General features: G+C 42.6%; 1 protein-coding gene and 1 long non-coding RNA gene across 2 annotated transcripts in view; one reads left to right on the top strand and one right to left on the bottom strand.

Annotated features, from left to right (window-relative positions):
* Positions 1-15,952, top strand: part of A2ML1 (alpha-2-macroglobulin like 1) — a 44,012-nt gene extending 28,060 nt beyond the window's left edge. Inside the window, exons 20-37 of the mRNA XM_016221793.2 lie at positions 101-329; positions 527-653; positions 2,087-2,208; positions 2,797-2,848; positions 3,205-3,288; positions 4,670-4,846; positions 5,009-5,090; positions 5,414-5,570; positions 7,532-7,606; positions 7,786-7,948; positions 9,435-9,649; positions 12,130-12,345; positions 12,519-12,646; positions 12,783-12,873; positions 13,186-13,254; positions 14,346-14,448; positions 15,126-15,167; positions 15,575-15,952. Of these exons, the coding sequence (XP_016077279.2) occupies positions 101-329; positions 527-653; positions 2,087-2,208; positions 2,797-2,848; positions 3,205-3,288; positions 4,670-4,846; positions 5,009-5,090; positions 5,414-5,570; positions 7,532-7,606; positions 7,786-7,948; positions 9,435-9,649; positions 12,130-12,345; positions 12,519-12,646; positions 12,783-12,873; positions 13,186-13,254; positions 14,346-14,448; positions 15,126-15,166 (2,131 nt within the window). The 3' untranslated portion in view covers position 15,167; positions 15,575-15,952. The remainder of the gene's footprint in view (positions 1-100; positions 330-526; positions 654-2,086; positions 2,209-2,796; positions 2,849-3,204; positions 3,289-4,669; positions 4,847-5,008; positions 5,091-5,413; positions 5,571-7,531; positions 7,607-7,785; positions 7,949-9,434; positions 9,650-12,129; positions 12,346-12,518; positions 12,647-12,782; positions 12,874-13,185; positions 13,255-14,345; positions 14,449-15,125; positions 15,168-15,574) is intronic.
* A 3,279-nt stretch (positions 15,953-19,231) lies between these two features.
* The window catches only part of LOC107544049 (uncharacterized), a 17,559-nt gene continuing 10,427 nt past the window's right edge, over positions 19,232-26,363 (bottom strand). The window contains exons 2-3 of the long non-coding RNA XR_001603864.2: positions 21,408-21,589; positions 19,232-19,360 (exon numbers count right to left, since the gene is read on the bottom strand). This is a non-coding gene — a long non-coding RNA (uncharacterized LOC107544049). The remainder of the gene's footprint in view (positions 19,361-21,407; positions 21,590-26,363) is intronic.

The following is a 26,363-nucleotide window of genomic DNA, read 5'->3' as shown; positions in this document are numbered from 1 at the left end:
CACAACAAAAATTCACTTCTGCAGGTGACTTTGTAACTTAATTCTCAAATGCTGTCTTTCGTTTACTGTCTGCCTCACCTGGGTTCTTGTGTTCTCGCAGTAACTCAGGGAAGGAGGCTGTCCATCTCACTGTTCCTGATACCATCACCAAGTGGAATGCCATGACTTTTTGCACCTCCCAGTCCAGTGGCTTTGGTCTTTCACCCACTGTTGGACTAACTGCATTCAAGCCATTCTTTGTTGATCTGACCCTCCCTTACTCAGTGGTTCGTGGGGAATCCTTTCGTCTCACTGCCACCGTCTTCAATTATCTAAAGGACTGCATCAGGGTAAGAACTGGGGGTACAGGGAACAGGTGCCAGCCTGGGAACCACAGCCCCCACTGTAAGTTTTTCCTAAATTGGAAGCATACCAGTTTTCCCTGGGAAAGAGATGCAATGTCGGTGTCTCAGCCCCCATGCTTTCCTAAGCCTCCGTGTTCTCTCTCCTTTACTCAGACTCTTTATCTCTTAAAAATCCTCTTCAGGTTCGGACTAGCCTGGCTACATCAGAGGAATACCGGGTGGAATCATGGACCGATTCTCAGGCCTCCAGCTGTCTCTGTGCTGATGAAGCAAAAACCCATCACTGGAATATCACAGCTATCAAACTGGGTAAGAGAAGGAAGTGGTGGGTGGGCAAGGAGGGCACAGCTTGAAAGCTCAGAGACTGAGAACTCCATCCTTTCCTCCGCTGCATTCTGTTTCCCCTTTCCCTTTCTTTTTATTAGCCTCTATTTTTCTCCTTCCTACATCTCTGTTACAAATGTATAAGCAAATACTCTTTGATATATAACCTAAATATTTATCCAAACTGGACTGTTTTGAGTGTGAAAGAGGGAGCTTTTAAATATTTATACCAGGACAAGGGATATATGGTCATGTCACTAATGTGGGCCAGGCACTATTCCCACTGCTCTACATGTGGTAAGTCATTTCTTTATCACGCTAACTCTAAGAGATGTCATTAGCTCATGGAATAAATCCTTGCAACCCAAGTACTGTCTTCGAGTGTATTAGTTATCTACTGCTGCTCAACAAATCACCCTACAATGTAGTGTCTTAAAAGAACAAACATTATCACACAGTTTCTGTGGGTCAGGAATCTGGGTACAGCTTAGCTGGGTGCCTCTGGCTCAAAGTCTCTCATGAAGTGCCAGTCAGGCTGTCAGCCGGGGCTGTGTTCTCATCTGAAGACCTGACTAGAAGGGGATCCATTTCTAAGCTTATTCCACAGTCTCTGGTCCTCACAGGCTGCTAGACTGAAGGGTACAGTTCTCAGCCTCAGCTGTTGTCTGGTGGCCTCTATCAGTTTCTCATCACATGAATCTGTCTCCTGGGTGCCTCATGACATGATAGTTGGTTTTCTTCAGAGCAAGGAGTTCAAGAGAAAGAGTGTACCCCAAACAGGAGCTGCAGTCTTTTTAAAAACTGAATATCAGGCCTGGCTGGCATGGCTCGGTGGCTGGACATCGATCTATGATCCAGGAGATCCTGGTTTGATTCTCCGTTAGGGCACATGCCCGGGTTGTGGGCTCAATCTCCAGTTGGGGGCATGCAGGAGGCAGCCAATCAATGACTCTCTCATCATTGATGTTTCTCTCTCTCTCCCTCTCCCTTCCTCTCTCTCTGAAATCAAGAAAAATATTTTTTTTAAAAACAAAAACAAAAAACCTGAACCTCAGAAATGACATCTCATTACTTCTGCCCTCTCTTCTTTATTAGTAGTGAGTCACTAAATCTAGCTCACATTTAATGAGAGAACATTACACAACAGTGTAAATAATAGGGTGCACGGATCTTTAGGGCCCCTTAGAGGCTGCCTACCACACTGGACCATCATCACTGATGTCACCTGGAAGCTTTTTAAGAATGTAGAATACAGGCCCCTACCTCAGATCTACTGAATCAAAGTTTGTATCATAACAAGATCCCCAGGTGATTCGTATGCTATTAAATTTAAGAAGCACTGGTCCAGGGGGGGCGAGACCTCATTGGTACCTCTGGCAATAGGTCTAATGCCTTCCCTTATCCTTCTTTCTTCTCAGGTCACATAAACTTTACTATCAGTACTAATATTCTGGACAGCAATGAACTCTGTAGGGGCCAGAAAGGCTTTGTTCCAGAAAAGGGCCGGAGTGACACACTCATCAAACCAGTTCTGGTCAAGGTGAGTTTTCTGCAAGCCTGGCTTCAGAGGTATGGACAGTAACCAACCCAGGGATGCTCAGTGTGGGCCTAACATACCAGTTAGTCTCTCACAGCAGCCTTATTCCAACTCCAGTCAGGTAGCTCACCTTTCTCTTTCCCTGGCCCCTTTCTACCTTAAATGATTTGCTTAATGCATACTAATGGTCCATGAAAATGCCTAATACACTTTATTAGTGCCTGGTACTTCCTAGATACTCAATGAGTGTTAGTTTCTCTTATTAAAGTGCCTAAAGTCATCATTAGCTGCTTTTTTATCCTATCATGAACCTCCCCGTAATCTTAATTCTTGGAAGTTTCCTAAACTTGTCCTTAGCTCTTACCCTTACCCTTACCCAGAAAGAATTTTACTGAGAGGCCCATCCCTGGGTTGAAATGGAGTCCTCCTGAGCTTCAAAGAAAAGCTCTGTTCTCTCCAGCTCTGAGAGAAGCCCAGAGGGCAAAGGGAGGGCCTCTTCTCCCCATTTCCCTTCCCCTGCCTACTCCTTCAGTGCCACCTGCCCTGACATTCATCATCATATTTACCCATCTGTGTCTCTCTTTATGTCAGCCTGAGGGAGTCCTTGTGGAGAAGACACACAGCTCATTGCTGTGCCCCAAAGGTGAGTGAACTCAGAGGGGTTGGTGGTGAGGATTCCCTTAGGCGACAGGAAGTTTTCTTAGGCAAAATGAAGAATATAGAGGACAAGAAGGTGTGGGAGCATCTAGGGGTGTCATCCCAAAAGGCGCCAATTAGCTGGAAGGCAGGATGAAGAAGAGAAAACGTACAGCAGAGCCATGAATATATTTTCCGCAAAGATCACTATGAATAGGTTCAAAAATCTGCCTCCACCCTAAAGAAAGCACTGGGTCCAGAAAACCCTGGGTTATGAAAAATTTTCTTATGGGTTGGGCTTGAGAACCCCACTATTTCCACCTTCTACCTTCCATTGTTTCACCTTTCTGCCCTCTCTCACAGGAAAAGTGGCTGCAGAATCCATCGCCCTGGAACTCCCCGTGGATGTTGTTCCTGATTCAACCAAGGCTTATGTTACTGTTCTGGGTAAGCAGTTAGAGATTCTTGGCTCAAAAAAGGAAAGGAGGCTGCCAAGGTGTGGAGCGGGGTGGGACATGTGAACCTACCTGAAGGAAGGTGTGGTGGATTAAAAGTAATGAAGGAAGAGCTTATTTTATATAGTGAGCGATACAGCCAGGTACAGCTGGATTAGACAGACATAGGCTGTAGTTAAAAACAGAAAAGAATCTGGGCAGGAGTAAGTTGAAGGTTGTTGAAGCTTGATATGTATTTAGGTTTAGGCCATCTGTCAATTGGGTGGAGGAGAGACAAAATGTATACAGCAACCATTTAAAAATGAGGACTTTATTTGCATATAGTTTGGGGAAGATTCGACCATATTTGCCTAGACAGGACACTTTGCTCCATTGGGCAAGGAGAGGGAGCGAGTAGAAAAGCATGAGCTTGAAAATCGTGTCAAACTGAGTTAGGATTCCACTTGTGCCATTTATTAGGCATGTGACCTTGAATAAGTTAGCAAACAATTCCAATCCTTCTTTTCCTCTGTAAGGCTGTGATAATAACCTACCTCTCAGGATGAGTGTAAAGATTAAAGTTGATATCAAGTTCCCAGCACAATAGCTAGCTTAGAGTAGAAGCCCTAAAAATGGCAGGTTCTTTCTTTACTTTTACCCCCTTTCAAGATTCCCTTCCAGGCTAAAATTTATCCATTTTGACTGTATTTCATTCATACCTCTGGGTAGCACTCAAACTCACTGCCTATCTTCTACAGTGCATTGCGAACTCCTTGAGGACAAGGGCCATGCGTTCTTTATTTCTGATCCTCATACAGTTCCTGCAACATAGTTGACATTCAGTGCATATTTATACATTTGAATTGGACTCCATGGCTGATATGCAAATGTTCATGAATCGTTTAGTTCAGGCTTCCTGGCTTATGAAGTATAAGGAAGGGTCAGTAGCTATAACTTGGAAAATGGTATCAGGATTGTGTGTGTTTGGGAGGGACTTGGTGACTTAAAGGGTGGTGTACATACAGGCATTGGAGGAGCTTAGAGATTGAGTCTAAGTGGTGTAGGTTTTGTTACATCACTTATCATCTCCAGTGACACGTTTTTTTTAAAGCCGTAAACTCCCTCAGGTGGCCCATGTACCTCTCTGTATACTACAGCACCTGTACATTCCCAATATTGTAGCACTATATTATATTTATAATGATTTATAATTGCAATGTATTGTAACTGTTTGCCCCTCTGCTCTTTGAGGTAGAGACCGTGCTTGACTTACTGGGATCTCCAAGGCCAGAGTATTCACAAAATGATAGCTAATACATGTTAAGTGAAGGATAATAACTCTTAAAGGTTCCTTCTTCAACCACCACCTTCTTTCTCTCTCCTTTGGCTTCCAGGAGACATTATGGGCACAGCCCTGCAGAACCTAGACAATCTGGTACAGATGCCGAGTGGCTGTGGGGAGCAGAACATGGTGTTGTTTGCTCCCATCATCTATGTCCTGCAGTACCTGGAGAAGTCGGGGCTGCTGACCGAGGAAATCAGGTCCCGGGCAGTGGGTTTCCTGGAGCTAGGTGAGTTCGTTCAACCTTTCTTCTTGGGCACCTTCTGTAGGGCCCGTGATAGCTTATTAAGATGCAGGGAAGTTCAGCCCCTGAAATGTCCCACATCCTTGAAAGCCATGGGGGGTGTTCTTTGAAACTGTCACTGATCTAAAACTCTATCTGGCTTCCCAGGGTACCAGAAGGAGCTAATGTACAAACACAGCAATGGCTCTTACAGTGCCTTTGGAGAGAAGGATGGAAACGGAAACACATGGTAATATTGCCCAATTCTCAATCCTTCTGTAGAGGAATGGAGCTCTTCCTCTACCTGCCCCCGTAACACCTTTCCTTCCTGCACTCTGTCCTCTACCTCTTTCATTCTGCTTATCTCAGCCACATGTATGGTCTCCTGCCTGACCTTGTACCTCCCAGTTCCTGTCCCCATTAATACCCATAGTGCCTCCCTTCCCCAGGCCTTCTAAGGCATCATATTTCCTCAACTCCCTCTTGGAACCATAGACCAGAATAGACTACAGAACTATTGCACCCTCACCTAGAAATCCCCCTTCATGCCACGTTTCCCTCTTTACCCAATAGGCTGACAGCCTTTGTCACCAAATGCTTTGGCCAAGCTCAGGAATTCGTCTTCATTGATGACAAGAACATCCAGGATGCTCTCAAGTGGATGGCGGGAAACCAGCTCCCCAGCGGCTGCTATGCCAATGTGGGGAAGCTCCTTCACACAGCTATGAAGGTGGGGATCTGCCCAGGGGCCTGCCGCCCACCACTGTGTCTGGGAGGAGCTCGTGCCTCTGACTGAACGGAATCAGAAGAGCGTCGGTCTGGGAGTCGGTTTTGTTCAAGTCTCAGCCTAGTCTCTGGGTGACTTGGTCAATATACTGAACCAGTCTGAGCCTCAGCTTCCATGTCTGTAAAATGAGAGTATGAACTAGAACATGGTTCTCAAAGTGCAGACCCAGACCGACAGCATCAGCAGTGCCTGGGAACCTGTTTGAAATACAAGTTCCAGCCGCCACCCCAGACCAACTCTGAGAAACTCTGGGGGTGTGGGCCAACAATTTGTGTTTTAACAATCAATCCCTTGTGACTCTGGTACTTGCTACAGTCACCCCCTCCCACAGGCTTGATTATTTTTATTGTTTTAAAATATATTTATTTTTTATTTTTCAATTACAGTTGATACTCAATATTGTATTAGTTTCAGGTATGTAGCATAGTGGTTAGACATCTGTATAATGATCCCCCCCAATAAGTCTTACACACGCCTGACACCACATGTAGTCATTACAATATTATTGACTATATTTCCTAAGCTGTACTTTACATCCCCATGACTATTTTTATACTTGCTAATGTTTGATAACCATTGGATCCGAAGATTTCTGAGTCTTTCATTATCTCTCTAAATCTGAAGCAAAGCCACTTGCTCGGGTGGGGATTAACAGGCAGCCCAGTGTCACTGTGAGGGGTTTTACTCTCTGCCAGGCACTGTTCCAAGTACTTCATTTATTTGATATTTAATGTTTACAACAAATCATTGAGCTAAGTACTGATATACCACTATTAATCACATTTTACAGATGAAGAAACTAAGGCTCAGAGATTAAGTCAGTTGCCCAACGTGAATGCTAATGAGTGAAGTGGTAGGACTAACTGGGACCACAGCAAGTGGACTCCAGAGACACGGCTCCCACCCATTCACCCCATTGCCTGTCTGCTCTCAAACACGGGGGAGGTGTTGATGCTGCAGGACATACTTGTTCAATCCAGGACATACCAGTGAAAGAAAGAGTTGCATGAACTTTCCTAGAGAAATTATTCACTGTTGCAGGACCTGGATTCAAACTCTGGAGCATTCAAACGAAATCTCAGTATGAGATTCGTTAGCATTCCTTATGCAGAATCTTATCAGCGCCCTGCCGCCCCCAGGTCTCTTTCTTCTCTTATGCACTGTGCGAAATAAACCCGGAGGTAGCACAGGCCAGGACTTGAAGCAGGTCCCAGAGGCTTTTGTTCTCCTTTCTGACTGGGGCCGGCCAGTCTGCGGACCCTCTCGCGTGCAGGCAACCTTAGTGGTCTGCACAGGATCCAGAGTGAAACTCCCTGGGTTCAGATCCCAGTCCTGCTCATTAGCCCTGCAATCTTGAACAAGCTATTTAAATACCTTTGTAAGTGTTTTGTCTTTCATCTACAAAATGAGGATAAAAATTTAGATGATTTTTTTTTTTTAAACTTGCTAAATCTTTCTGTGAAAGATGTTAAACAGGGAAGGTGTCACTTAACCTCCACTGGGGCTTTGTGTTACCTGAGGGGACATACATTCGAGGAGGCTGAGATTCTGTAAGAACCTGGGAATAAGAGAGTCTCTTCTTTTCCTCCCCCCTTTTAACCTCTCATCGTTTCTGACCCCTTCCCTTGGGTTTCCGATACAGCCGCTCACGGCTGAAGACCTCACGTTACCCCCCATGGCTGCTGTTTAAGTCTGTGCGGTTATTGAAGTCCAGCCAGTTCTCCCTCACTGCGTGTCCTGGAGGCTTGGGGTGCAGTCAGCCTGTAGAAAGGAGTGCCTTAAAAAAAAAAAAAAAATCCGCGTGTGTGGGGGGGGGGACAACGACACACTATTTTGTAATTTGCACACAATTCTTGCCTGTGCTGGCTGCTCCCCTGACTTTCTGCCTCCCCGTTTCCCTCCAGGGTGGTGTTGACGATGAGATCTCCTTGACCGCATACATCACAGCTGCATTGCTGGAGATGAAAAAGACCAGAGATGTGAGTTTTGCTGGCTCCTCTTCTTTATATTCTTCTCATCGTGCCTATTTCTAGAGAAATTCACCTATTTTTGTCCCTATTCAGCCTTTTAAACTCAAAGAAGATATGATGACTTCCCTATCACTTCCCATCTTACAAGAAACACCTTATAAATTCAGTCCTTCACTTTTGCTTTTCAGGACCCAATGGTGAGTCAGGGTCTGCAGTGTCTCAAGAATTCTGTTTCCTCCACCACCAGCCTCTACACGCAGGCCCTGCTGGCATATACCTTCTCTCTGGCTGGGGAGATGGACCTCAGAAACATCCTTCTGGAACAGTTAGAGCAGCAGGCTATCATCTCAGGTATGTTGGCCATGTTAGGAGTTTTTGGAAATTGTAAAAATAAGCTGTGAGTTATCTATAATTTTCTCTAGTCTCCATAGCTCCACATATATTCAATTCTAGGATTCATTTTAGCAAAAGTTATTGTCATAAGCCCTGGCCGAGTGGCTCAGTTGGTTGGAACCTCATCCTGTGCACCAAAATGTCATGGGTTTGATTCCCAGTCAGGGAGTATACTTAGGTTGCGGGTTCGATCCCTAATTGGGGCGCCTACGAGAGGCAACCTATCAATGTTTCTTTCTCACAGCCAGATGTTTCTCTCTCTCTCTCTCTCTCCTTCTCTCTCTAAAATCAATATATATATCTTCAAGTGAGGATAAAAAAAGTTATTGCCATAAAATCATTGAGAGTTTTGTGGGAAAGCCCATGTAAATCCTCAAAGGCATTGCTATCCTTTCGACAGGAAGGGGAAATAGATGGTAGAAGCTAGTTAGAAAACTTCCTGGCGTTGTAGCATCACCCTTTTGCAGGTATTTAACAAGTCTTTGGTGTGAGATCATTGAAGCTGGTGGAGTAAGACTAAGCCTTAGAGATTTCTCAAGGCCCCTTTAAAACTTTGGATATATTTAGAACAATATTTGAGGCTCTAACAGATCTTGTAAATGAAATATTAATGCATTTTATTTATTTAGCTGTGTATTTAAAATTATACTTCTAGGCAAAAATTTAATCTCGGCCTTTCATTTGTACAAATGTCATTGCCACATTGTCCTCTCATATGGACTCTGGATCATTTTTGGCCTGGATATAAGCAACTCAAGTCATGGAACAGGCGTCTCAGGCAGTGATACTCACTCCAGAGTATATTGATTTAATGTGGTTGTCTCTTCTCTATTATCTTGCACTGCAGGTTCTCATGTTTTCTGCTATGTTCTTCCAAGTACGTTGCCTCCTTTGGGTTATTTATTTATTATCTATAAGCACATTTAGTTAGACTTTCACTCTTCTCACTTCTATTTGTTCTTCTTTGTCTTCTGTCCCCTTGGTTGTCAGAATTTTTATTTGTACTCATATTCTATTTGCTCACCCTTATCAGCATTTCTTCTATGGTTTCTCAGAGTTCTTATGCAAATGCTGAAAATTAATAAAATTTTGTTAGCCAAAAATATGCCCCAAACATATAAGGTTCTTTTAAGAAGTATCTACCCATCTGTCTCCATTAGCATTAGAATTTATAAATTGACAAGGGCTGTTTTCATATAATTGCCAGAGGCATTTATCGATGCTCCCAGCTTTACTTTGGGAATTATGTGTGAGTGTGTACACACACACACACGCGCATGCATATATTAGGGCCAGGTAATCAGATTCTGAGAAATATTTTTTTCTAACTCATGATTAATTTTTGGTTGGTGCTTTCTCTGCTTTAAGGAGTAGCATTTACAAAGTGAATATGGGAAAGTTATTTCCTTTGAAGACCTTCCTAATTATGCGTCTTTCTCCATAGGAGAGTCCATTCACTGGAGCCAGAAACCTGCTCGGTCGCCGGATGCCAGCCCTTGGTCTAAGTTTGAGGCTGTTGATGTGGAACTTACGGCATATGTATTGTTAGCCTGGCTTAGCAAAGCCAGTCTCACTCAAGAGGAGATAGCCAAGGCCACTGGTATAGTGGCTTGGTTGGCCAAGCAACGTAATGCATATGGGGGCTTCTCCTCCACTCAGGTAAATAGCCTGCTCTCTTACTGTCACTTATCAGGTAGGATTAGATCCCACGTGGAGATGGAGGAAAAACTATTACTCTTTCCCTCTAGGTTTAGGCACTTATAATTCTATAGAGAGGGAGAAAAAGCATGTGAAAAATATATAGAAGGAGTCATAAATTGAGTCAGATGAGTCATAAGTAGTACTATATGCATTTAATGCTCTTCCTTTGCAGAGTGTGAAGCGTCACGAGATTCATGTTTCATATGGAAAGAGAACATACACAATTATGGCTAAATTTATATATTAACAAATTAGAAAACCAATTATGGGGGCTGTAAGCATAAAAGCAAGATTTTATGTGCATACCTCCTTCTATTATTTCAGGTATTGAAAAGCTAGTAAGATATAGTCTAAAAAGTTTACAGTCTAGAAGGAAAGTTAGGAAAAGTTGTATATATTACCAAGCAGGATCTGGTTATATAACATAAGAAAGATACAAAAGGTAAAAAATATTGAATTTCACAAGGGAGAGAAAAAAAAGGGAGAGATTGATTGCATAAGCTTGGGCAATAAAAGTCTTCACAGGGGAATAGCATTTGAGGTAGATCTAAAAGGATATGTAAAATTTGGGTAGACAGCTATTAAAAGAAAGAGGAAATGGTGTGAGTAGAGACACCCATCTGCAAAAGTATAGGGTGGCTGTTGAGAAAACTGGTTTAGCTGAAGCATGATGGGGCTTAGGTTGGAAAGGTATTGCAGGTTCATATTATGAAGGGCCTTGTATATCAGACTCAAGTTTGTGCCTAATTCTGAGCAGCTATTAATGTTTTTAACTTTGTTTCAGAAATATTAATCTGTCACTTGGTGTATGGGATGATTTAGAGGCGGGAAACACTGGATTTGAAGAGATCAGGAGATTATTTCACTTATGTAGGTTAGGGGTAAGGAGAAATTAATTAGTGGGGTGGCAGTAGGGGAAAAAGGGTATGATAAATTCAAATAATGTCATAAAAAGGGTCAGATGATCACAAAGAGAGTTAACGTTAATTTATTTGTTCGACAAATGTTATTAAAACATACCATGTCCAAGTCACTGAGGATACAGAAGTAAACAAGAAAACACATTTCTTGTCCACATAGAGATTATATTCTTGTTTTAATTAGGGCCATTTTCGTTGAGGTTATAACATGTAAATTAGGCCTGGAAGAATGAACAGATTTTAACAGGTAGTGTGTCTGGTAAAGATGTTATGTGCACTGAGCTTGAGCACGGTAATAACTTAATTGAATTTTAAAATATTACGTGGTACTCTGCTTCCTTATCTCAGGGAAATTCTTTGCCAAAGATCAGGAAAGACTTCCTTCTTCTTGTCGAGCCCTAAATAATTACAATATATAATTTTTAAAGCAGTGAATCAAGTGTTTAGAACTCCCAGGGACAGATATATGTCAGAATTGTTTTCAATAAAATCCTTGGCTATTCTAAGAAGGCATATATCAGCCACATCAGTTTTTGAGCTGACGTGTGGTCCCATTCCTTGAATTGTTTCACATGTCCAAGCAATAAAGACCTCCTTGGCTCTAGTTCACAGAGGGTGGACTAAAGTTGTTTGTCAAAGTAGACTGTCAAGCTGCACAGGCATCCCTTATTCACAGCTTCCCCAGGGTGATGACATATCTTTTTATTTTTATATGACAGTGTCATGTCTAAATAAGACTGTTCTCTGGCATTTGGGATAGGAGGAAGTGGGTTCCTTTATTCAGTAATAGATATTTTATTATATTAAGTGTTGAGAATGTAGAGATTCTCGTGACACAGAGATATGACAGTTTTGCCGCACACCTCATTCTTTTCTTCTTTCCCCTAGTTGTAATTTATATAAATAAAGGTAAAATGTTTTCAGAAGGAAAGGTGCAAACCATGTGATGCCAAGCTCTCTTAGTGCCAGGTTATCAGCCTTCTTCCTAGATGAAGGAAAGCTTGTCACGTGGCATAATGGCTCCGAAGCCTTGGCCTTGGCCTGCAAGGAAGGATTTCCCAGGGATTTCCTAATGCCCTCTCCAACTGGGCCACAGAAGATCGTTACATAGTTAAATAACTTCGAAAAATGTGCAATTTTTAGGGCTATCAAGCTGCTGCCTTTTCCTTCTCAAATAAGGAAACTGCAAAATATATGCTGATCCACTCGCTTCTAACAACAGCCCATCTGAAACTAGGTTTGGTTAGTGAATCTGAATGTATGGGATTAGCCGAGGGACCTGTGCACGGTCAGGAACAGCTTGATGGAGATTTCCTCCGCAGGTGAGATGTTGTGATTTCTACGTCAGCTTCCTCAGGGCTGGCGAGTGTGATTCTTAGGTACATAGAAGATACACCATGTGAGCTAGCAAACCACCACCAGCTATGTGGTTGGCGACATATCGCTTTAGGGGCTATAGGGCTCCTGAGGCTCACTGCGGTGGCCCACGGAGCGGTCGGCGCACGCTGTCTTCCTCAGGACACTGTCGTCGCGCTCCAAGCCCTGGCCAAATACGCCACCACCGCCTACGTGCCGTCCGAGGAAGTCAGCCTGGCTGTAAGATCCACTGAGAATTTCCGGCGCACCTTCAGCGTTCAGGCGGCCAACCGGTTGGTATTTCAGCAAGAGATTCTGCCCAGTGTTCCCGGAGTGTACGCCTTGGAGGCCGCAGGCCAGGGCTGTGTCTATGTGCAGGTACGCAGAGGCCCGCGTGGGGACGAGCGTGCGCTGGGACGGAGGGTCCGGGGCATGCTCGCCTCCGGAGAACCTTCTCTCTGTCTACCTTATTTGTAAGTCAGACAGTGTGAACTGTACACGTTCTGAAGTTCTTCTCAACTCAAACTTGCTTATCTGTTTCTTCATACCAGACGGTGCTGAGATACAACATTCTCCCTCCTAAAAATGCGGAGACCTTTAGCCTAAGTGTGGAAATGGGAAAAGCTGTATGTGACCAGCCAGCTTCACCTCGATCCTTGGCGCTCACCATCCGCACCAGGTGAGGAGAGCTGAGGCTGTGGTGGGGGCACCTGGGTTATAGAAGCTGAGTTGGGGTTTGTGTGTGTGTGTGTGGGGGGCAGAGCGTGCTGAGAGGGAAAATCATGGGCTCACACAGGTTTGCTCCTTTCTGCCAGTTACGTGGGCAGTCGCAGCTCTTCCAATATGGCCATTGTGGAAGTGAAGATGCTTTCCGGGTTCAGTCCCACGGAGGGCACCAATCAGCTAGTAAGTCACTTCACTCTTCTTCATTTAACCAGTCCCAGGGCACCTAACATTATCATTAAAAAGCTGGCGAAATGGGCATCATGGTATATACACACACACGAGTTGTATACATACAACTCATGATCGTATTATCTAAATGGGCTACAGAGGTGTGTCAGATCTTTGAAATGGAACCTGTAAGTCTTTGTTCCTTTTCTTACATTTGTCACCATATATATTGTTTTCTTGATCACGACAGAGCTTTGGGAGGTTCCCGTGGAGCGTAGGGAAGGCTCAGGCTCTTAGTCTCTTTTTTTCTCCTTTCTTATTCAGCTTCTCCAGCAACCACTGGTGAAAAAAGTTGAATTTGGAGCTGACACACTTAACATTTACTTGGAAGAGGTAAGTATTCAAGAACTGAAACAACTATATTTTCTAAAACAAAAAATAATAAGAATGCCGGATTGTTTTACATTTTTGCTTTACTATCTGGCTTAACTGAAGTGAAATTTTATCTGCTTCTGTAGTCAATCTGTTGCAGTATCACACATTAAGTAGCCCCTGTACACGTGTACGTAAAAGAGAATAAGAGTGGAAAGAAAACAAATAATGTCTTAGTATTATTCCAAAAATAATTTCGATCTTGCAGAACCCTACATATAGTCTAGGGGTTCCCTGAGAGTTCCTGGGCCACATTTTGAGAGGCACTGTACCTAAAAAGAAAATCCATTTGGAAATCTCTTCCTATTAGGCATTTATAATTCCATATCTAAATGTATAACATGAATCTTATTTTTTTATTATATTAGATTAATTTATACAATTGTCTTAAATTCTCCCTTTTTTCACTTATTCAACAAATATTTATTGAGCAACCAGTATATGCCAGACACTCTTCGATGTGGAGATGCAGCAGTAAAAGTAATAGACATGGTCCCTGTCCTCATGGAGTTAATGTTCTAGTGGAGAGACAAACAATATGCAAATTTTAAAATAAATATATATGCGCACACACACATTCCGTAGTAATTTCAATAATAAGTGCTACGAGGTTAAGGAGATAAAGAGTGATGGTGGGAGTAGAGCAGGATGTGACTATTTTAAAATAAGATGCTCAGGAAAGGCCTCCTGAGCATACGTCATTTGATCAGAGACCTGGATAAACAGAAAAAAGCAAGTAGGGAGCATAGAGCTGTTGGAGTAAATGTCTCTGCTTCTGTGGCCACTTCAGTTAATTTAGTGGAGGAGCCATGGCCTCAAGTAGACCAATGATGAGGAACCACTTTACAGAAGGGCCAGGAGGCTGTAAGATCCTGAAAAGAAAGAGCCAGAAAGTCAGCAGGCAGTACCTTTCAGCCTGGCATAGGGCAGAAGGGACAGATAGAGGGTTTCAGAAAATCTGTGTGAAGACCAAAGTCCTTTAACGTGCACATTACATAGACTGTTATTTCCACCTTAGTTTCAATGTGATGTTGTGTCTATCTTCCCCATAGCTCAGTAAGGAGACTCAGACCTACACCTGCACCATCAGCCAGAGTGTGTTAGTCACCAACCTGAAACCAGCAACCATCAAAGTCTACGATTACTACCTCCCAGGTGAGGGCTGAGCTTCACCTGCGTCTCCCAGCAGAGTTCTCCTCATTCTTTAAAGCATCTCTCCCGCCCTGACCGGTGTGGCTCAGTTGGTTGGAGCACCGGGCTGTCCTGTGGGTTCACTTCCCAAGCAGGGCTCACACCCAGGTTCAGGTTCCGTCCTGGTTAGGGCGCCGTGCGGGAGGCAGCCCATCAGTGTTTCTCTCTCATGTGGATGTTTCTCTCTCCCTCTCCCTTCCTCTCTCTCTCAAGTCAATAAAAGCATATCCTTGGGTGAGAATTAAAAGAAATATAAAATAAAATATCTCTCCTAATTTTACAAATATTCCTTCCCAGGGCAAGTAGCATATAATTATATTATCTGATCTCTTAAAATACTTTAGTTCAATTATATGCCATTTTAAGAAGTCTTCTGCATTAGAGATATTTTATAGGATGTGGTCCGTAGACCAAAAGAAAAAGGTGGACCATTGTTCTCTAAGGACTAACTGTTAATATTCTTGCTGTGGTAAATAATTTACCATAAGAGTGCAAATATCAGTGATTGGAACCTTCCTGTAATTCTGAATATAACCTGTAGAGATCCTTTGAAAAGGGCTAACACAGTAGCTTTTATGAAATACTTTCTCTCTAATGTATGAAGCCTGCGATGTAATAAAATATGTCATTTCATCTCACAGATGAACAGGCAACAATTCAGTATTCTGATCCCTGTGAATGAGGTAAGCCCGGGAGAGGGGAGGGTGGGCTTTTGGGGTAGGGTGGTGGTGGTCAGAAGTTAAGGGAACCTTCTTCTGAGTTACTGTTATTGTCTTTTGGGAGCTTATTTTTGACAGAAAGTGGGTTTTTCTTTTTTGTCCTAAACACTTGAAGGGAGAGTAATAATCTCCATAGTTCACATCAGAAAAAGTTAGTAGTCCCATTTGTGTGAGAGGGTCTATGTGATTTTAAAAAAAGTGTTTTTATCTGATTGAAAATTAATGATTTTTTCTAATTATACTTACATTATATTTTTGTACATTTGTGAGGGTTTCTTTTGCTTTTTTAAATAGGGAAAAGCTCCTCTATAATTGTGAAGACTTTCTGAGTATCATGATGTGTTCTTCTGTTTTTTGTTTCCCCTCCTCAGACAGAAGCTGGAAAGAGACTACGTGAATCCTCTCTGACATTACTGGACAGCATTCTTCTGCCTCTGAAAGCAGAACTCATTCTATCAAATAATTTGATTTCTCGGATTGTCTAGTGAGTGAGTGACAGATGAGCAGGTCCTGAAGCTCAGCTGCTTCCGACTACTTCACAGATACTTAGATGCCAAAATAAAGGGTTGGGGGAGATGGGCTGGGGATAGTCACACAAAGGAGGAATCACGTGGGAAAGATCACTGGGGGAGAAGATGTGGTTTAGCCATTTAGGGGACTCTCCAAAGAGGAGATGGTGGTAGAGAGTGATACAGGGAAGATAAAGATGTCTTCCTAGAGGTTAAATCTAAGGGAAGATGTAATTTAAGGCTTTGGGAGTAGACTAAAAATAAATAAGTGTTCTTTTCTTGGAAAGAAAATCTGTGCACTTGTCTCTGTGAATATTTCTGTGGATACCAAAGTTTGTTTAAAGATGATGATCATCTTTAAAAAAAATGCACATTTTTGCTTCTCCCTTAAACCTTTTGACCCAGACTCCTCAGACTCCTGTTAAGGATTCAGGGAGGGGTCAGAGTAAAGAATCCTAATTAAGGGATCATGTTCAGCCAGCCATCACTGCAGGGCAAACAGTGATTGGTATCTCCGCTTTTCTCCTGCTTGCTCCCCAGCTCTATGCACATGGGAAACCCATTGCGGTGTAAGCTCTTCTTTGGTACAATGGTTTTGTTTTGGAAACAGGTTTAGAGGCAAAGGGATGGGGGAAAGGTGAGTGATATATAAACAGAGAAGATTCTCTAAATAATTACACACTCTACCCTAGATGTCCACACTCTGATATTGCTCTTCAAGATGGTAAACTCTGAACGACAGAGTCAGGGAAAAGTAAGTCCACGATGTGGAGATGCTCCCCTGAGCCCAGGGCCACACAGACTATTCATTCTCTGTCTCCCCCACCCAAGACTCTGCCCTGGGCCTCCTAGGAGTTCCTACATGAGAGAAGATGGGGAACACACCCAAAGAAGGCTACCCTGAAGCCTGACTTACCCCTCAGGGAGCATGGGAAGAGAACAGAGAGCACTCTAAAGAAAGGAGGGCACTCAGCACTACTCCCACTCAGAGAAGGCTCTACCCTCTATTACATTTGGATTTGTAGCTCCTACCAGAGAGTCCCCCCCACTTGCTTTTTTTTTTTTTACAGTGGAGGGAGGTGGTGATCCTCAAGACACAAGAAGTCGTATCTAAGTAGAAAACACTTTAAATGATTGCAGAAACTATTCTTGTATTGTTTGGGCTTCAGATAGGAGAAAAAGAACATTCTTGTGACTTAAATTATCAACTCACTGAACAAAAGGATGTTAATAAGAAAATTTACATTGTTTGACTTACTAAAATGTAAACATTTGTGAGTACTTCAGATGTAAGGTGACTGTAAGGATTGACACTTGGTATTACAGTACTTACAGTAAGTACTCAATACATACATTTCTTACATGCCTGGTACTTTATCAGTCCTGGGAATATGAAGATAAATAAAGTGAGGTTTTTATCCTTAAGGGGCTCACAGATTAGTGGAGGGAGAAATAAACAAATTAACAGTTAAAATACAGTGTGCCAAAATATACTGATAGAAGAAAGCACAAAAAGCTAGGGGAGTACGTAGGCCTCACCTACAAATGCAATCATATTGGGGGTTAGAGCTTCAACATATGAGTTTAGGAGGAACACAACAGAGCCCATAACAATCCTCAAAGAGATTTTGGATCGAGTAATCAGGACCACCAGTTTTGTTTTCCATGAAGCAGATATGAGGGAAAACATGAACTTTACACATTTTTTATTGCATATCTCCTAAAAGAAAACTTTAAAAGCATGCATCCCCTTGAGTATTTTCAGTCAAAATCTAGAATTTTCATCTTAAATTTAAATAGTTGAAAGGATATGATTTCTGGATACTATGATATTGGCAAGAATAAAACTTGTGACTTAAGAAATATCATCCAGTGTAATGTATAGTCCATACAACTTGATACCCCCTATCCATTAAAAAATTACACAAATAAGTTCAATAGTCAGAATTTTTACATTGTTCCTTTTTCCCCTTCAATTCATGTTTCCACCCATTTTCATCATGGAATTTTTTTCTAATGTATTTTATGCTTAAAAGTGTTAGTGATTACCCTATCAAACTTTCTGCCACAAAAATACATATATAACTTGAAATAGCTAAGTGATTTTATTTTATAAGACTCAAAGATATTCAAGAATTCTTGTGGATTCACTTAACAATCAAATTATTAATAAACATAATGAATCAAAACAGAACAAATTTTAATAATAAAAAATTAAACAGCCACATATTTGGGTAAATAAATATTGAACATAAAATATAAAATAAACTCAGAAACACAGTTCCTAATGAGATGGATATAGCCGAGTGTGTTTTTCTCCAATTTGTGCATGTATCTATAGATGATTACTACTTATTCTAGAATGAGATTGGATTCAGGATTACTTTTATTCCTATTTTTAATTTCTATAGATGCATTCTTTGAGAAATATGACTCATGTAAATGAGTAGAAACAGAAAGCATTTAGCTTTAGCAATGTCACTGAATTTTCTGATCTCTTTCATGTTATATGCCAAAAAGTATATAATAATCTTTCATCAAAAATCATTCTTAGTGATCTATTTTCAGTACTCAGTTTGATTAGGTCTTTCTTCAATTTGGTCGAAAGCATTGTAAATCTTGACTTAAAAAAAAGAATTTTGTATTATTACCTACATAAAGTGACAGTATTTCAAATATTTAAAAAAACCCAGAACAAGAACAACGCACCAGGGAATGAATTAAAGTTATACCTTTTGTAAAATGGAAAGAAAAGGAAAAGAGGACTGATCGTGAAGCTTCAGCTCACACAGCCCATTCTTAGTGAGTTGCTGAGAGGGAGAGTCCATGCAGAAGTTGAAGATGTAGGAAGCCCTCGTGCCTTCAGAAAGTCTTCATATACTTCAGAGGTAAATGTACTGCAGCTTGAAAATTGCTGATTCAGTGTATATATGGTTTCAAATCTGCCTGTGTTCTACCACTTGACTGACTTAGGGCAAGTTATTAAACTTGTCCACACCGCAGTTTCCCCCTTTGTAAAGTGGGAGTAATAATACTCAAAGAGTAAGGTGAGAATGAAATAATAGTATCCACGAAAAGTGCTTAAAAGCTTATCTAGCCCTGGCTGGGTGGCTCAGTTGGTTAGAGCGTCGTCCTGATACGTCAAGGTTGTGGATTCGCCTCTGGGCAGGGCACATGCAGGAATCGACCAAAGGATGCATAAACAGGTGGGATAACAAATTGAGGTTTCTTTCCCTCTCTCTTCCTCTTCCTCTCTCAAATCAATAAATTAAAAAAAAAACAACCCAAAAACTTATCTAGAAGGAGGGAGGAATGAATTACAAATTAACACAAGGAAACTTTTGGGGGTGATCTTTATTACCTTGATTGCAGTAATAGTTTTATGGTTGCATACATAAGTCAAAATTCATCATGTTGCACACTTGAAATATGTATAGTTAATACTACACTCATTTTAGAAAGATGTTTTAAAAATATTATTTGGCATTTAGAAAGTATTCAATAAATATTACCTATTATTGTGAGGAGATCCTGGGCCTTTCTTTCCAGGAGCCAACATTTCCATCCCCATTTAGGCCCTCTGCCATGTAACGGAGGCCTCCTGTCATCCCTTCCCCAGCCCAGAGTGACAGTGGAGGCAGCGAGTACCTAGGCAAGGAATGACACCTTCTGGTCAGAGAGGAGAGCACACAATGGTGTCTTCTGCATTTTTTACGTTTAAATTTTGTTTTGTTTTGTTTTATAATTTATTTTTGGAATACATAAGACATACCAATGTAAAAATTCAATGGTACAAAAAACAACTTCTACATCTTTTCTTTCAGTTCCTTCCTCAAAAGTAACCACTATTAGTTTTGTCCAATGCTTGCTCCCTGAAAATACTGCCCAAACACCCAGTGGATAAAGCTGGGCTTGTTCAAACCGCAGTGAGGGAAGGCACCTTGAAGGAGGCTTAGTACTGTCTGGGAAGGGAGGGCGAAGTCAGGATATTTATGAAGCTTTGGGGTCTGGTTTAAGGGGGGTCTTTCAGTGTAGGGGGTTGATTAAGACTGGGTGAGAATCACAGTTAAGACTGTGGACACTTCATGAGGGTTTCAAAGTCTCAGAGAATAAATAATCATTTGATAACTGTTTATTGAAAAGCTGAGCAGTTTGAAATGTTTTTTCTGGATGTTTCTGAAATAACCAATACAATTATCTGCAACTTTAATTTTCTGAGCAAGAGTTTCCTGGACTATTGAAGTCCTGTTGATGAAGATAGTGGAATAGTAAAGGCAAGTGAATGCAGACTGTGTGGGTGTAGATGGTTCTAAGTTTCTAAGTTTTCAGAAGTATTCTGCATATTCAATTATCCATGTGTAAATTTAAAAATCTTTTCCCCTCTAACGGTTGTTGTAGAAATCCAGAAACTGAGTATGAGCTGTTCCTTAAATAAGAGCTATCCGATAGCATTTGCTCTGTAGTTATAGGTGATGTGCTTTTTTCTGAGTATGCATATTTTAATCTCTTGCATTGAATAGAATTACTGTCTGAAGTATTCTACTAGTATTTTCCCCCTGAGCAGCTTATGTAACAGATCATGGTTTTGGCAAAAACACTGGGACACTTTCTCTAATTCTTGGTGTACTTTTTCATCATAAAATACAGGTACAGGGTGGTGTGGCAGGGGAGAGAAATAATTCCACAGCAATGAAATATGAGGGCACCCAGAGAGGCCTTCATGAAATATATTCGTGGGGCACCTACTGAGTGCCAGGCACTGTGCTAGGCACAGGATGAACATAATAACCTCACTCTCCGCCCTTGTAGGCTTGGAGCTCAGTGAGGAAGATAGACACTGAATGTACAGTTATGAGTGGAAGGGATATAACAAAGGACAGGAGTTATGGGAACCTAACCTAATCTTGGGGCTGACGCCGGGATTCCTAGACATGAAGCTTGCTCTGTAGGCCGAAGGACAGGCAGAAATGGTACAGGTATAGGGGTGAGGTACGGGGGGAATGTTCCAGGCAGAGCAAACAGCTTATGCATTTTCTGGAAACTGAAGTTACTTTTCTCTGTTTTCCTGTTTTCTGTGCCAGGCATTTGTTCTCTGCATCTTGTGATCATGTTTCTAAATATTTTGAAGAGGAATGTTCACATACAATCTCCCAGGTCAAGTCTTCATTCTGAATACATAAGAATCTACCCTGTGACTAATGCCCCTCATCAGTGCAAGCCTTTCCTGTTAGTGGTCTTAGGGAGAGACAAGCCGGTACTATTTTTCAGTTTCCAGGAGATGCAGTGAAGATCATTATCTGAATCCGAGATAAAGTTCAAGAACTGTCCACTATTGGCAGAGAATAGAATTACGATTTAAAAAAAAATTAAAAGTGTCTTAAGAAATCACCTAGAAAGATTTCTTCAACTGACAAATAAGGACACTGAGACCTAAGGTGCAGAATTCTTTACAACATTCAAGACAAGCAGCACAGGAGACCTGAGCGCTACAGAAGCTGAACAGGTTACAGACTCACAGAAAGCCTGAGGCGCTGGGATGTCCCCCAACAGCTCGCCTTCTGCGATGTGTGGGAGACAGAGATGATTTAAAATAAAGGATAACGTATCCTAGGCACCTACTTATTTATTTAATTTTTTAACCAGAAAAATTGTTACTCTGGAGAAATTCTAGACAGATATCCAGGGAGTCTCTTACCTAGGGGATGAGGAATGTCCTCCATCAGGTCCAACTTTGTTCCCCCGGGAAGGCCCCACCAGTTCAAGTCCTCTGTGATTAGGGCTGCACCCTCTGGGGGCTCTGTCTTTGCCACTATCTTCCTTGGCCACATCGGAAGAGGGCTTTGGATTACTGAGCAGGTTTTACAACTTGTTCACTGCCTGCAGAAGATTAAGAATCCAGGAGCCATTTTTCAGTGACAATTCTCTTAATCCATATTCACAGTTTCAAAATTTGGTTAGCTTCTTGTCTATTTTATTCCCGACAGCTCCGGTGTCAGTAGATGCATCTGTAGTTCTTTCTTTCTCGACTTACCTCTTTCCCAACTTAACTGCCAGTGAGCACTTTAAGCCTATTAAGCTTTGGTGGAGAAGTAAACACAACATATTTTTTTTCCTCACTGAAAGGATTTGCTGTATAATATGTTAATCCACTGAGGTTTTAACAACTAATATGACTACCATACCTGGATTTGAACTTTGTCCCAAAACTAAGGTCTACTTGGCCTTTATTTCTCAAAGCTTTTCCATGCAGTTGCCTCTTCCAAGCCCATAAGTCTCCAAATTTCTGTATCTTTTCCCCCCTTTCATTCCTGATTGAAAACTGGCCAGTTCTTTGCTCTGGTCATCTTTGGTAGTACCTTGCCAAATTTATTTAAATGCAGTAACCAGTACATGCTACTGTATTCTATTTTCTAACTTCTAGAGCTATAAGATCATCAAACACATGATCTGACTTCCAAGTTACTGCAGAAAAAATAATAACATATCATCCCACACTTTTGGTCTCCACTAAGGTCCTTAAGCAAAAGTTAAATATTTTAGGAATTTAATGAGAATAGCACCTTATTTTTTATTTTTTTGTTTGTTTGAGGTTCTATATTTTATTTATTTTTTCTTTTCTTTCTTTTTTTTAAACTTTTTAAATTTATCTTTATTGTTGAGAGTATTACAGGTATACCATTTCCCCCCCAATTGACCCCCTCCACTTGGCTCCCACCCCCTTCCCAGGCCTTCACCCTGTTATTGACTGTGTCCATGGGTTATGCATATATGCGTATAACTTCTTTGGTTTATCTCTTCCCATCCTCCACCCCCCCTTCCCTCTTTCCTCTGAAATATGATCGTCTGTTGCATGTGTCAGTGTCTCTGGATCTATTTAGTTCATCAGATTCTTTTGTTCATTAGCTTCTTCTGAAAGAAGACCCTTCAACATTTCCTGTAGTGCTGGTCTGGTGGTGATGAACTTCTTTAGCTTTTCCTTGTCTGAGAAGCTCTTTATCTGACCGTCAATTCTAAGTGATAGCTTTGCTGGGTAGAGTAATCTTGGTTGCAGTTCCATGTTTTTCATCACTCTGAATATTTCTTGCCACTCCCTTCTGGCCTGCAAGGTTTCTGTTGAGAAATCAGCTGACAGTCGTATGGGGGCTTCCTTGTAGGTAACTAACTGCTTTTCTCTTGCTGCTTTTAAGATTCTCTCTTCGTCTTTAACCTTTGGCATTTTAATGATGATGTGTCTTGCTGTGGCCTCTTTGGGTTCCTCTTGTTTGGGACTCTGTGCTTCCTGGACTTGAAAGTCGATTTCTTTCCCCAGGTAGGGAAAGTTTTCTGTAATTATTTTTTCAAATAGGTTTTCAATTCCTTGGTCTCTTTCTGCCTCTTCTGGCACCCCAATAATATGAATGTTGGGCCTCTTGAAGTTGTCCCAGAGGCTCCTTATACTATTTTCATATTTCTAGATTCTTTTTTTTTTTGCTCTTCTGTTTTTTGTTTCCTCATGTTCCAAATTGCTGATTTGATTCTCAGCGTCCTCTACTCTACTGCTGATTCCCTGTAAATTATTCTTCATTTCAGTTTCTGTAGCCTTCATTTCAAATTGGTACTTTATTATGTTATCGATTTTCTCAGTTATTTCCCTAACAGTCTGCTTAAACATCCTTATAAACAAAATTCCGAACTCTTCTGTTAGCTTGCTTGGATCTATTTCATTTAGTTCCTTTTCTAGAGATTTCTTCTGTTCTTTCCTTTGTGACATGTTTCTTTGCCTCTGCATTTTGGCTGCTCCAGGTGTTTGTTTCTGTGTATTAGACAGAGCTGCTATGTCTCCTGGAATTTGTAGAGTGGCTTTGTGTAGTAGGTGTCCTGTAGGGTCCAGTGGTTCAGCCTCCCCAGTCACCTGAGCTGGGCCTTCTAGGTGCTTCCCTGTGTGTGCTGTGTGCACTGTCCTGTTGTAGTTGAGCCTTGGTTGCTGTTGGCGCCCCTGGGAGGAACTGACCCCCAGGCCAATCAGCTGTGAGGACCAGCTGCAACTACAGCCAGAGAGCTGCTGTGCTGGAGACACCCCTATGGATCAGGACTTACTTCAGTGGAGCTTTGGTGCTCACCAAGTGCGCCCCTTGAGTGTGCCACTCGTGGCTGTGGTAGGGTTGTAATCCAGTGTGGTCGAGCCTGACCACCAGGTGCATTGTCTCTGGGGCCTCTGGGGAGGTGCAAAGTCAGCCTGTGCCAGTGCCTTGCCCAGGGCCACCCAGCATGAGCTACACAGCAAACCGTAGTTGGCTGCTACTTGTCCTGGGCTTGGAGGTGCCCAGGAGAGGCCAAGCTATGAGCCAATGCAGCTGCCGCTAGTGCCAGGCCTGGGGCACTTATCAAGCCCTATGGGGCCTGCTGCTGCTTGTTTGAGGGATTTTAGGAAAGTCCTAAGCATGAGGCTCGAGAGGCCACTTGCACAGAAAAGCCCCTGGAAATGGCCTGGATGAGCTGCAGGTGGGGAGGGGCGGGGCCTCCGGGAATCATGGGGCGGGGCCAAAGGTGTGAGTCAGGTGCTGGCGATTCAAATATGGCGACTGCCTGCGGACTGTGTGGGGAGGACTCGCCAAAGGAGCAACACCCCCCGTCAGCCCTTCTGCCTGGAAGGAAGCCGCCCCTCCGCCTCTCGCCCGGATCTCAGGCAGGTTAGTTCCTCCCGAGTGTCCCGGGTCCTTTCCGGCCGCTGCCCGGCGCTGGGCTCAGAGGGAGCGTCCGAGTGAGTCCGTGCCGGGCCCTTTAAGAGGAGCTGCTGGGGCTCCCGCAGCCTCCGCGACCCTCAGGGACAGTCCCCGCTGGTTTCACAGCCCGGAGTTGTGGGGACGTCTCTTCCCGGCCTAGAGCCCTGGGCTGGGGGCCTGCTGTGGGGCTGGGACCCCTCCCTCCTCCGGGAAAACTCCGCCGCCGAGATTCCCTCCCGGGTTTCAACTGCGGCACCGGGTGTGGGCCCGAGGCTGCGTCTCCAGGATTCAGCCCCGATCCGCCCGCGTCTCCGCCCCTCCTCCCGGTCTCAATGCTCCTTCAGCTCCCTGGTTGTGGGGCTTCTGTGCAGCCGGATCTCAGGAGGCTCTGAGTGACGGTGGTTCTGTATTTTAGTTGTGATTTTGATGTGGTTGCGGGAGGCGGCGGGGGCAGCTGTTACCTACGTGCCATCTTGTTTCTCTCTATCGCATCTTACTTTTTAGTACCAATGAGTAAGGATTGTTTAGGTTAAGGTGCCAAAATAAATAGGCTCAAAACTTAGCCCTTAAAGTCAAAATACGTATTCCTCATTGTACATGTCCACTGGGGGTTGGACAGCACCTGTGCTCCACGCTGTCCATCCCAGGAACGGAGGAGATGGAGCAGCTGCTGTATTGAATGTTGCTCTGCGCTTTCGCAGAAGAAAAGAGATGCCAGGTCAGCCGTGTGCACTGGCTCTTGAGGCTTCTGCCCAGAAGTGATGCACGTCATATCCACTCACCTTTCCCTGGCAGGAGCAAGCCACAAGGCCGTACCTGACTGTAGGTGGGTGGGGCAGTATAATCCCACCATACGCCTAGAAGGAGAAAGATCTGGAACATTTTTGACCAGTCTTAAAGGCTTCCTCAATATGGTAAAAACAGTAAGGGATTTAGAATTTGATATTAGAATTTTAGCCCCTGTTCATATATTTATGTTGCCACGGACAAGCCATTTAGCATTATCAGTTTCGGTAACCTCATTTACAAAAATGGAGAAAATAGTTCTTAATTCAATGAATGCTTGAGAGGGTTAAACAAGGCATCACATGTGAAATCACTTAGCCCAATATAGTTTTCTTCTTTCCTTCCACTCACTGCCCAGAGATAATGTATCATGTGGTTTTAATATTTTTATTACAGTTAAATTTTTAAAAATGTATCTTTATTGATTTCAGAGAGAGGAAGGGAGAGGCAGAGAGAGAGATAGAAATGTCAATAATGAGAGTCATTGATGGGCTGCCTTTTGCACGGCCCCCACTGGGGATCAAGCCCCCAACCCAGACAGGTGCCCTGACCCGGGAATTAAACCTCAATCTCCTGGATCATAGGTTGGTGCTCAACTGCTGAGCCACGCCAGCCGGGCTGGTTTTAATATTTTTAGTAAGGAAAAATTTGTATGTGTTGGTTGGCTGCTTCAATTTACATTAGTAATTTCCTCTACCCTACCTTATTACAAGCTTTTTGAGAACAGGGCCAATGTTTTATCATTCTTCTGTACCTCTGACATTGCCTAGCACAATGTCAAAAACATAATATGTACGAAAAAATATATGTATTGATTATTTTCTCCTGAAAAGCGTCTCACTTTGAAGGGTTAACTCTCAAGTAAACATTTTCAATAAATTTTAATTTTCTCCCCTAGGGCTTTTGTTTTACAGACTTTTCCAACTAATTATTTTATATTTACAATATCATGGTGACACAAATGATATTACACTTATTTATAGTTTTAAAAAATAGAAATTAGAGGAGCTTTTGTGGGGGTCATTCTACATTTCACCTTTTGGCACAAACAACCTCAGAGACTTACAACCCAAGAAACCACTGACACAATTTTGCCATGGTTGCCAAGGGACAAGGAGGGACAGTGAGCGGGGAAGGTGAGGCTTATTTGCTGTGGCTCCTCT

Source organism: Miniopterus natalensis, chromosome 2 (genome assembly GCF_054644295.1).
Source record: "Miniopterus natalensis isolate mMinNat1 chromosome 2, mMinNat1.hap1, whole genome shotgun sequence".
In the NCBI taxonomy this organism is placed as follows: Eukaryota; Metazoa; Chordata; class Mammalia; order Chiroptera; family Miniopteridae; genus Miniopterus; species Miniopterus natalensis.
Note: the sequence above shows the minus strand (reverse complement) of the source record. Positions and strands in the feature narration are given on the sequence as shown.